The following is a 12,610-nucleotide window of genomic DNA, read 5'->3' as shown; positions in this document are numbered from 1 at the left end:
GGAAACACAAATCCGATCTCAAACTGCTATAATTTATTAATTATTAATTAATATTAATAAATTATTACATGACAGTAGATATTTAGCTCTCAAGAGCAGGATCTTGACGTTATGGCTTCAAGGAGGCATTGACCAAATTCAGGGAAGAGAAACCTAGACATTTCAAGCTCAAAGGGTTCATAAACTGGAAGTATATTGGGAGAAATTGTACTTGCCTATCTTTTAATTTTTTTCCTAGACACATATTTGTGGCATAGCTGGAGACATGTTATAAAAACTGGTCCTACCCAATAAAATTATTCTTGTGCAATTCTTCTTTGTCTCCATAAGAATAATAGTAAAATCTCCTATTTCTCTATCTTCACAGTAATTTACACTGTTTCTGTATGACCTTAACTTTGATACCCTTGTGCACCTTCTGCCCTTTGTTAACCCTGGTTAAGGCATCTAAAAGTTTATTCAATAGATTAGCACCTTAAACAATAACAATATTGAGTTATTCAGAATAAATTAAAAACCAGCATTTCAACGTAGAAATGCAGATCCATAAAGAAACAGTGTTCAGGGGAATTGTATGACTTGGACAGATCCAGTATGTCAGGGAAATGGAACTTAAGTGGTGGCGAAGCAAAACTTCTCCTTTCCTTCAGCATGGCTTCAAGAGGAACTATGGATTGCATGCAGGGGGTAGAGTCTAATGCTACAGAGAAATGTCAGCCTTCACAATCTCAGGGTATTTCAATCATATCCCTTCCAAAAAAATCACCAAAATCTCCAAATTCGAGATAGGCAGGTGAACAGATGAACTGAATAGAATATATTCCATTTTGGGTTCTTTTAACATACAGTATGATTTTTTTATTAGATGTAAGGCAGCAAGCACTCATTTAAGCATATTTCCATCTATAAGAGAAAATATGGCAACTAACAAACTCTGCTTGATTTCTGGTCTCTCATCTCTGATCTTCAAAGGTGGCATAGAAAGCAAAACACTTACTCCAAGTGATAATTGCCTCCTTTCCCCCCCACTCTCTGTTCCTTTACACCTAATAAACATGTAATGTCTTCCTTTGCTAACATTTCCACTCTACTCTGCAGGTCATCTTTTACCTTAGATGCCCAACCCACTAATAAAGTTTAACTTTAAGTCAGGGAAACTGTTCTCAAGCTGCATTTACTTCAGAAAAATCCTGCTTCTCCTTCAGAAGGGAATAGGAACCCCAGTTCTTAATTGCTGCATTCTTTTTCTGATAATATCACATTGGCTTAACATAAAGTAACCTCTCCCAGCAAAGCTAAGCCACATGGTTAATACTTCTAAGACCAAAGAAAAGAGAAAAATGAACTAACCAAAAACCCATTCTCTTTATTTCAAGTGATAGCTCTCTCTAGCTTTGAAGCAGGAGACAGCAATTACTGCTTTGCAGATAACATCCCCAGAACCAAAGGCTCTACCAGAATTCTATTATTTAATTGCCGTGTTAGACTTTTCATAAGATGTGCCACAATAGGCCTGATGGTTTGAACCTATCAGCTTCTTTCAGAAATACTTTCTACAAAGCACTTGAGTTACGGATGTTGACAGCTCTTAACAGAAGTATCTTTCATTTCTTGTAACAGTGCTCAGAAGAGCATTTACTTACTGAAAATGCAGAAGGTGACATCGTTGTTAGCATGAGCAGAAGGAACAAGTTCTTCATCTCTGCCTGTGGGAACAGAAAAATTACTCATCAGGATCGCTCACTTCTTTGCTGTTTGTTTGGTAGAAAAGCTATGATATCATGAAGTAAAAATGGAGGCGGAAACAAAATCAAGGGGAGAGAAGAAAAGCAATTTTACCACTGAATTCCCTGGGTAGATGAAGGCATTTGCCAAGATTGAAATTACCTGCACAGAAAGCCAGGATGTAATTACTGAGAGTGAATATTTCCCTGAACTTTCCTCTGGTATTATGAGAACACCATCCCCAGGCACAGTGGAAGGTGCATGCTGTTGCATGTCTGCCCTCACAACCCCTTTACATATACACCTGATAAAATACTTGAAGATTGCAATGACTTCAACCAACCCAAGGTAAAAAATTCCACAGTTAACATTTCTGTACCCTACATTCATCTTGTGTGGTTGTGCTTGTTTAAAATCCAACAATTCATCATGGACAGCTATAACTAGATTCCACCATGAGTAGTTCTATCCCCTCTGCAGAGCTAGAAAGGAGATCAGACCATGTAGGCTGGTATGGCAACATACAACAGTTCCTAAACTTGGGGTCTTATGCACATTTGGGACTACAACATTTTGTTGGTACATCCTCTGTTGCTACTTAATTCTTCCTCTTTTGAGTTGCAGCTCACACCAACCACCAGTCACCAGAGCTCACAGCTGTGACCAGGGACACTTAAGTCACTACAAACTGGCTCTTTCTCATCACCATTTTCTCATCACCTTGTGACCAGTTAAACCATATTAAAAAAAAAAAAAAAAAAGACAGACTTGATATTCCTAGCACAGTTTTATCTAGTTAGAAAGAAGCTCAAACTTGGGAAAGGAAAGGTAAAAGGAGAAATTTTCCTTTCACAGTACACAAAAGCATCAAGGAAGACATGTTTATCTCATCAGTCCTTATAACAACATCTTTTAATATTAAAACTGCACATATAGCTCCTTTAGCCTGACCTATTAAATCCAGATAAAATACAGAATGTGTATCACTATTAACAATGACAACATTGATATAAAATCACTGTTGCATGAGGATATGACATCAGAACCAAGAAATAACCAAAATGAAACTTACTTGATCTGGTATTTGAGTATTTCAGGCTACTTTATGATGAGCAGCCATTTTTCTTATAGTCCTAGTTGTAATAAGATCTCAATGAAGAGATCTTATTACAACTCTCCAAGTCCATGTTGACCATGGATTTTAACATTCCCAACAATGACCATGCTGAGAATAAAAGGTTTGTTCCTAAATAGTTCCTCTTTCAGATGTAAAAGCTACTAAAAAATTCATTTGCACCAAATTCTGTGTGCCAAATAGTGATAGAGCAGGGATAATGGAATTGGGAAAACAAGCACTGATAAAATTCTCTCCCTAAATACTGAGTGCCAATCATAAGATTCATAAGAATATGAAGATATAGGAGCCATTTATATGAAAAGATTTCCATTAATTTTGGTTTAGTCATTCTTAGGAAACTGAGGGAAGACTGTGTATCCTCCATTGCCCACAGGTGCTACTACTACTACTCTTCCTATTCAAATCAAGGAAGAAACATCCTGGAGATAGTCTCCAGAAGAGGTAAAGAATACTCTCTGTGCTGTAGAGGCCAATGACCAGATCAGGCTGGATCTGTGTCACAACCCTACCAAGCATCCTATCCTTTCTCAGGGGAGGCACAGACAAGAAGAGACCCTTTTGCTACAAGATCCATGTACACAAACAGCAAAGTTCTCCTGAATGACCTTATAATGTGCCCATAGCACTAGGAAAAGGTACGGTGAAAGCAGCATCTTCCTTGAATGGTGTTGGTATCAGAGGCAAGTATTTGACATCAGCTCCTATTCCTGCTACTAGGAGGGGAAAAAAAATAAATCATCTCTTTCCCAGCACTCCTGTCTCACATATTCCATTTCCAGCCACCTCTCAGGTCCACAGATATGGCCTTGAAAATCAAATCCTTGTTCTGCTAATGAACTGTCTGCTCAGCTCTTTCTACCATCTGAGCCAAGAGGCAGACAGGGAGCTGGGACCAAACCACACAAGGCTCCTGGAGAAGAAGGTAGAGGGTAGCAGGTCACCAGGGCTAGCAGTGCTCCCATTCCCCAGGTAGTTAGTACCTTGGATGTTTTTTAGCCAGACAGGAGAAAAAGATTCTCTGAGGAGACAACTAGAGTCAGAATTCAATGTGTGAGGCAACCCTGAGAACCAAAACAGCAAGAAAGAGGTTACAGCCCTAGTGCTTGCTTGTACTTTTGTGCCATTGCACTTGAAATTGCTATCATATGTCCCCAATTTAGCATTAAAATGTTTAGACCATCCAGCCCTATTAAACTAGTCAAGAGCCTCCAGGAAGGATTGGCAGAAGGAAGAACGGAGCTATCTGTATTCTATGGAATTCCCCACTGGAAAACAAATTTCGCATTTGATTACTGAGCGTCAAAAAACTTGTTGTTTTAAAAGCTTCCTCAGTTGTAGAATTCAGCATTGATTCCTTTCACCTTAGTTTCAACCACAACAAATGGTTGAACTTTTTTTAAGGTCCCAGACAGACTGAAGAATCTGTCTGAAACCTTAAAAAAAGGGTCAAGTTCTGTTTCTGGATTTAATGGCCCTTTAACTCCTTGTAGGACCTGGGGTATGGCAGCATATGTTTATTCTGCTCCTTTGCCACTCTTCTCACTGCAGGCTGGGTATGTTGGTATGTGGGGGAAGGAATGAAAAGGACAGTGTTTTGCAGTTCTTTCACTTGTAGCAACAGCAGCTGCTGCTCCCTGAGCCTCCTACCCTTCTCCAGTTTTCTTCAACCTTCCCCAGTTCTCTTTTCCCACTGTGTGCTAGAACAGCATCTCCACCCCTCCTCCACCCAGAAACAGCAGCAAAGCCTGAGGGGAAATGGTGACTTTATGCTCAAGCTATGGAACAGCTGCTGGAAAGCTCACACGGAGGAATTCCTGCCATAGTGCTAAAATATGAAGTTAATTCAGGGAGAGGGTTTATGAGTTTACAACAAGAAAGGAACAACCAGAATCCTTAACAAGAAATAGAGGTGTGCCTAGCTGAAAGTTCTGCCCATACACCAGAAGAGATTCAAATTGTCTAGGCAGTCACATCTGGCATTAACTGCTCAGGTGAGATGAATAAAAGGCTTGAAGTGGGGAGTGGTTCCAGCCATCTGTGAACTTGGTAAAAAAGAATCAGCTTCAAAGTTTGGATCTGGACTGTTTTCTATAGGAGATGCTGACCCAAGCTTCTCCAAACACTGGAGAAATTCAAACTGGGATCTAACTGTAGCAGCTCAGAACCTTCTATTCCAAAACAGGAGGGTGAGAGGACCACAGAGGAGATAGCTGGAATTTCCTAACTGAACAGAACACAAGAACTCCACTACCACTGGAAACTGGGATAAACACCCTTATTTCAGGGCTTAACACTGAACCCACTTAGGAAAGAGGCTTTTGCTTTTAAAAACAGAAGTTCTAGAAAAGACAAATGGGCAGATGTGGAGACTTCTCTATAGTGGAGCCAGCAGTGAGCTGCTGTTAGAAGATTTTATTTAGTTAGAAACTCTTATGTGGGGCCAGGCAGGCTTAGCAAAATCAGTCAAATCTTCATGAAGACCAGGAGTATGTTTTAGAATCAAGGACAATTTTAATGGTTCCTATATTTATGTGTCTAAGTCCTGCCTTCCAATGCACAAATAAAATTGCTTACTTAAACTGAGCCACTTTTTCAAACAACCTCTTAACATCCATCTTCCTGGGGAAACAAGACCTACATTGCCTATATATATATATATGAAAAAAAATAACTTTGAATCAGTTGTCTAATTTCAGAGTCTCAAAAGCAATAGTTACATTTTAAGGGAAAAGATACTGGGCCAGGATGAAGAGATGTGTTGAACTTTTAATCTATTTAGATGATGACATTTTCTTTTCAACAGGAAGGAAATCCAAACTTAAAAGTAATGTTATTCATAACTTAGCCTTGTGTAAGCAAGAACTTAGGCTGTTTAGACACTACAGAATCTGATCACAAAGTCAGAATGAAACATGTTTCATGAGTTCCATTGGTCACACATTTATCAGGCTTTCTCTATTCTTTTTGAAAATAATTGGACAGCCAGTGTTATTCTCTGTTCAGCACATAAGACAGACAGACCAGCCTTCTTTGGCCTGTGAACCACATTTCTAAATCATCTTTGGGCAAAGACACATATCACATGTGTGGGTCAGGGATTGTTCTAGGAGTGGTTCATAGGCAGAAGGTAGAAAGTCTCCTTCAGGGTTCCCACTTGTGTAATCTAGATGAGATTTAGCTGGACATACTGACTTTGACAGGTCCTTATAAGTAATTTCATCTCCCTTTTGGGAATTTGGATCTATCATTCCCTTTGAAATAACCCTGACACAGAAGCTGCCTTTGCATGCAGAGCTTGAGATACAGGTTGGTCACCCCAGCAATAAATATTTACCTGCTGCAATATCAACGGAAATGGCTTATTGTAAAGTTTAGCACATCCAGCACTAAAGCAGACACTGCCACAGGGATCCCACACTCACACCTTTTCAGAAATTCCTTCCCTTTCCTCCACTCACTCCCTTTTAACACATCAGATCTCACTTTGATGTTATATTTTTAGAAGTTTGGTTGAAGGAGGTGGGAAGCCAGAATAGGCAACATATCATCATCCTGTTATTCCCTGACATAAATTTTTTGAGTCATTGACTGAGAGAAAAGTTTTTGAGCTTTTAGATTCACTACATTTTCCAAAGATATTATGCTCTGCTTTGCTCTAAAAACCATCCAGCATATCTTTGTTCCCGCTTGCTTTTGTTCGCCTTGACAACTGAGAAGCACCTTTTAAGTTTTTGCCAGAAGAATTAAAAAGGAAAAACATACACACAGAAAAAGAAGCTAAGGTGAAACTGGGGAGACAAAGGGGGTCCATGGAACAAGGGGATCAAGGAGAAGGAAAAACCTCCCTTTGCTTACGGTGTCAGCTGAGTGAAGAGAGCACAAGGACCCCATCACACAGCCTAGAGGAATCAGGAAACAAATCATCACTTTAGGCAGATGATACCACATTCAAGATACTTCTTTATATGCCTGTTTTCTTTCCCAAACACAGTAAATCATCCTTTTTTGACAATTTTTAAAAAAGAAATTTATGGGTCTTATGTCCTTTGGGTTGGGGCAGACAATCCCAATAATGTCTATATGCCCATTAAAACAGAAGGATGCTGAATTTCCTTTGTCTTGACCATTCATTCAATGAACCACATTCATGAAGAGCTGTTTGTATACAAAGCAAGAGGTAAATGTTTATAAATGAGTTCAAACACAGAACTGGCTGAAAGGGCTTAAAAGGAAAGGAGAGAAAACAAAGAAAACAAGTTGTTTGAGCAGAAGTTTTATGGCAGTGTCTTTACCATTGGTATCCAGATTTAATAATTCATTCTAAATACATATTAGAAGTTAAAGAATCCTCAAGAAAGTAATCCCACTGAGATATACTTTCAGATGTGTTATGTGTATTATGAAAGACAAACCTTCCACTAGAATATCTTTAAAATTCACCTTTTTAAATTAAAAAAAAAAAAAAAAAAAAAAAGGGTAGGAAAACATACTAAGAAGCAGAGCACCAGCTGGCTGGAGAACTGAGTAGTGGTAACACAGAAGCATCTTGGAGCCTGCTCTATCAGTGGTTTTCAACTCAGCCTTCAGGCTGATTCCTAACATGAATCTGCACCGGGCCATCGCTCCATGTGGCTGACACAGACCCAAAATATTTTTTTACAGAGCACTTTACAGTAAAGGAAAGTTCAGCAACACCTGGGAAAGCCACAGCAGCCTCTGAATATTGAAATCACACAAAACAGTAGCTGAAAAATCATCAGGCTCAAGAGCAAGATCAACACACAGAGATTGTTGTAAGACCTCACACCATACCCTATCAATGGGTGGGGAAGATGCAGACCTGCCTTGTTCTCGCTCTCCAAAATCCACAATGATGTATCTCAGGCTTAGCTCAGTAAAGCAGCATCTTCCAAGCAAATGTAATCACTATGCCAGCCCTTTGCAGGAGCTAATACAGTATTTCATGAGGGCAATTTTCTGTCTACCTATTAATATCAGCTCAGATTCAATTTTATGCAACTAGCCTCCCACTATTAGGTTTGCAGCAAGAGATTTATTATAAGGAGTAAAGATAGGATTCTGCTTTCTATTTTGGTAGTCTCACTGTGCTTAGCTGTTAATTAAATCTGGGAGCATGTAGGGATAATGTCAAACACACAGACTGATTTAGACACTGCTAAAAGAAGCCACACACAGCCTATGGAAAATATATGACAAGGATAGAATACTCCAAACACTAGCATAATTGAAGAGGAATGGCTAACAATCTTTTACATTTACTACTGTCCTGTCACAGCTTAAGTTTCATTTCTATGAGTTATTTAGCCTGACCTGAAACATCACCTGACACTGAGCACTGCTGCTGTTCATAAATAATAGAATGGATTGGGTTGGAAGGGACCTTAAAGATCGTTTAGTTCAACCCCCCTGCCATGGGCAGGGACACCTTCACTAGACCAGGTTGTTCACAGCCCCATCTGGCCTGGCCTTGAACACTTCCAAGGATGGGGCATCCCCAGTTTTTCTGGGCAACCTGTTTAGAGCCTTACCAATTTCTGAATAAAGAATTTCCTCCTAATATCTACTCTAAATCTCCTCTTTTTTACTTTAGAACCATTACCCCTTGTGCTATCACTACAGATGCTGACATAAAAAGTCACTCACCTTTTTTTTTTTAAGTCCCCTATAAATACCAGAAGGCAGCAATAAGGCCTCTCTGGAGGCTTCCCTTCTCCAGGTTGAACAACCCCAGCTCTCTCAGCCTTTCCTCATAGAAGAGGTGCTCCAGACCACAGAGCATCCTGTGGCCTCCTGTGAACTCACTCTAGCAGCTCTGTGTCTTTCTTATGCCGAGGATCCCAGACCTGGACACATTATTCCAGGTGGAGTCTCACAAGGGCAGGAGAATCCCCTCCCTTCCCCTGCTGGCCATGCTGCTTTGGATGCAGCCCAGGATGTGGTTGGTTTTATGGGCTCTAAGCACACACTGAGAGCTCATGTCCAGCTTTTCATCCACGAGAACTGCCAAGTTCTTCATATGGGACCACATCCAAAGCCTTACAAAATTCTAGGTAGATGACATCAGTCAGTCTTCCCTTGTCAACCACTGCAGTCACTCCACCACAGAAGGGCACCAGATTGGGCAGGCAGGATTTGTTCTTTAGTGAAGTCATGCTGGCCTGTCTTGCATCACGTCCAAGTCTTGCATGCCTTCACATTGCTTTCAGGAGGATCTGCTCCACAATATTCCCAGGCACAGAGGGAAGGCTCACAAGTGTTTAGTTCCCTGGGCCTTTCTTTTTCCTCTTTTTAAAAATAGGAGTAATTTTTCCATTTTTCCAGTCACTGGGGAGTTTGCCAGACTGCCATGACTTTTCAAATATCATGGAGAGTAGCTTGACAACCACATCAGTCAGGGCCCTGGGATGCATTTCATCAGGCCCCATAGACTTGTGCCAATTCAGTATCTACAGGTGGTCTCAAACCTGCTCTTCACTTACAGTGGGAGGGACTTCACTCCCCAACCATCACCTAAGCATGTTACCCAGCTGAGACTAATCTCTAACAATTCAAATTTTTGAGAATTCTTTAGGAAAATAAAGGATTTTCATGCTATAAGACTGCTTCAAATTTATTTATCTTCATTCCATCCTAAATATAAACACAGAAATTTCTGTGCTATGCAATGGGTTAAAAAATAAAAACTGAGTGTTATTTCAATAGGAGATTTTAAAACCATGTAAATTTTTCTCTGCCTCTCTTTGCAAGATTCACATATCTGCTCACTGAGAAGATGTTAGCACTACATTCAACTGTATGCTTGGAGTATATATGCACAGAGAACACCTGTAAAACCTTTAAATAAATTTGCTTGGGGACTAATAATAGACAAAAACCTCATGTGGGTTTTGATTGCTGCTGTTTCTACATTGTTTCTGGAAGCCAAGACAGTTTTTTTCATTTAAAGTTAACTCAGTTATACATATATATATATAAAACATGTCAAACACACCACACTTGTACAGGTACATCTCTTCCCTAAGGAATCACCCCTAGAGATTGTGATGCAGACACACCTTCAGTGGTATGAGGCAGAAATTCCCCCAGAGAAATCTGTGGGCTGGCTTACATTACTGTGCAAGAAAAAGATGAGTAACATGAGGTGAACTAAAAGAAGCAAAAGCAGAACAAAATCACAACCTAAACGAGAACTTTAGATCAACAAATTTAGGAGGGAGAATATGTGCTCGTGGAGTTGGGGCTGCTGTCTCTGAGAATACTGGCCCTAGCATCTTTCATCTGTCACTAAAAATTAACTTCATAAAAAATGATCTTAGGAGGGTGTGATCATACTGCAGTGCCTGGAGAGCTCTCAAAGGAAGCACATGCTCAACGGTGTGATCACAGCAAAATGACAACGATGTGATCTAAAAATAAATTGGTTCTGTGCTCTGAAACTGGTTTCTCCCACAAATGCCCAAACCAGAGCCTCCAATTACTGCTTTAAGGGCTTAGGCAGAGAAATAAACAATCTGTGGATGGCACTTGTTTTCTATACATCACATTTGCATGTCAGGAAGGTGAGCTTGTTACCGTGTGAGAAAGCATAAACAAATGATTTGATCATAGGCTATGCATATGAATAGACACCCACTCAAGTATTTTATTATAAAATTTCCTTCCCAAACATCTAGCAACCCTTATTATACATTGTTCAAGACAAGACTGGACCACGACAAATCACAGTTCAGATCCAGGAGTGCTAAAAAATGAGCCTGTGAAGCTGTGTCCAGCAAAGCATCATTTTGAGAGAAATAAGTCCTTCAACAAGTCCATCATGCAGTGGGAATAACTGCAAATGACTATCCTGAATCCAAGCAGTCATCCATCGCTGCCTGGGCTCAGGACCTTTGCCAGGTACACCGCAGGGCTTACAGCACTTCTGCATGTCCTTCCCACAGACCTAAGAGCAAAGCAATCCATTTCCTCTGGTGTTCACTGAGCATCAGTCTGCCACTGGGGAAACATTTCCCCCCTCATTCAGCTGATGATGAGCCTGTAATGCTAATTGTGAGGACTACTGTAATGGCATCCTGTGTATGGTGCTGTTCTCATGCAAAACAGAGCTCCCATCCTCTTACAAAGAAAGCTATTTGTTTGTTGTGTATTACATAAGTACATACATGAATGAATAAAATGGTTAACCTTTTATTAACACTTCAGGTCCCCACTGAACAAAGAGAAAGCCTTCTGGTAGCCTAAACTCTGCACGTTCTGAGGCACAGAACAGTATTTTGCCTTATTTATATGATAGTCAGAAGAAGGCGTCCACAATCAAGACAAGAGATTGGCGTTTTTTAGTTTGGTTGGTTTTGTTTGTTTGTTTGTTTGTTTGTTTTCCTCATGTTTCCTCTTTTAACACAGCCAAAAGAATAAACTTTGCACCTTTGACTCAAAAAGTGCTACCTACCAAGAAAACCAGTTGCAACGATGTAGCTGCTTTTCTGTTTCCTCAACCGTTTTAGCAAGTCTGGACAGGGCTATTCACATAGACTCCAAAAGAACCTTGGTGCCTAATTTGAGAGGCAATTAATCCCTGAAGCAGTTAGATTAGGTGAGATCTACCTGCTTTCTCCTTTACCAAACTGGTAAGCAGCTGGATCTGAGAAAGCCCATCCCAAAGCCCAAGGGAAGTGATCTGCATCCAAAGTTACTGCACTTATTGAACAGTGATCATCCATTCCCTAAGTTCTTTACACAGTGGTGGCTACTTTCCCCTAAAATTGAGACAATTTTAGTTCTTGCCTGATATTCTTTTTAACATAAATACATATAGAGACCAGCAAACAAAGCTCTACATCCTTGCTTGAAAATCACCTTGAATCATTCATCACACACTTATCAAATGCTGCATTCAGAGTGATTGTTTACTAGCAAACAGATTTGAAATAGGCAAATGATACAAAGAAATGATCCCAACCCCAGCATTTCTGTGATGCCATCAAGCACTTAAACTCATGGAGAAAAATATTTTAAAACCAAACACCTTTAAGGTGTCAGGACACTTCATAGTATATAAGAACCTGAAAATAGGGCCAAACTAGAAGTCTCAATTATCTCTCACTGGAAAGAAAAAAAGCACAAAACTTCCAGAGATGGCAAATTTGCTCTGTTTTAATTTTTTTTCCTTTTATCAATCAATTAATTCACTGATATGAACAAATATGAGTTTAAGTAAATGCCATACCAAAGATATGTGACTTTATCCACCCTTGTTCCTCATCACAAACACCTCCTTTTGCTCCCTGTAAGAGCAGAGTGCTTGTCCTGGAAGGCCAGAGTGGGGCTTTCCAATGCACACAGGGCTGTGTAGCACATTGGCTCATCCTCACACTGCACCTGGGAAAGAATGGCTTTTCGTGGCTGCTCTATCTGCAGAGATTAGGAAAGGTCTGACATTAAAGTGTGTAGGACATCTCTGAGGATCCAGGATAAAAACATATAAGCTGCAAGCCAGTTTACAAAAGAGCTGTTGAGGAGCCTCATAAGTACAATGTAGAAAGGGTAAACGTGTGTTTGTGTAGACACATTCCAAAGTAACAAACAAAGGTGTTTACAAACTCACTTTGAGTTTTTACAAACTCACTCTACAGGCAGACCTAAAGAAACACACCATCTCACTAAGCTCCTGTACCAATACTAGTTATTCCTAGTCCTAGAGACTCCATTCAAAGTTAACATTACCTT

General features: G+C 40.0%; 1 protein-coding gene across 1 annotated transcript in view; it reads right to left on the bottom strand.

Moving 5' to 3' along the window:
• The window catches only part of PAPLN (papilin, proteoglycan like sulfated glycoprotein), a gene marked incomplete at both ends in the record, with an annotated part of 41,401 nt that extends 32,738 nt beyond the window's left edge, over positions 1-8,663 (bottom strand). The window contains 4 exon segments of the mRNA XM_083863544.1: positions 1,644-1,706; positions 8,528-8,529; positions 8,532-8,576; positions 8,579-8,663. Of these exon segments, the coding sequence (XP_083719670.1) occupies positions 1,644-1,706; positions 8,528-8,529; positions 8,532-8,576; positions 8,579-8,663 (195 nt within the window).
• Positions 8,664-12,610: the final 3,947 nt, after the last annotated feature.

The sequence above is a fragment of the Zosterops lateralis genome (genome assembly GCF_965231275.1).
Source record: "Zosterops lateralis genome assembly, chromosome: 6".
Lineage (NCBI taxonomy): Eukaryota > Metazoa > Chordata > Aves > Passeriformes > Zosteropidae > Zosterops > Zosterops lateralis.
This window is presented reverse-complemented; position numbering and strand designations above follow the sequence as displayed.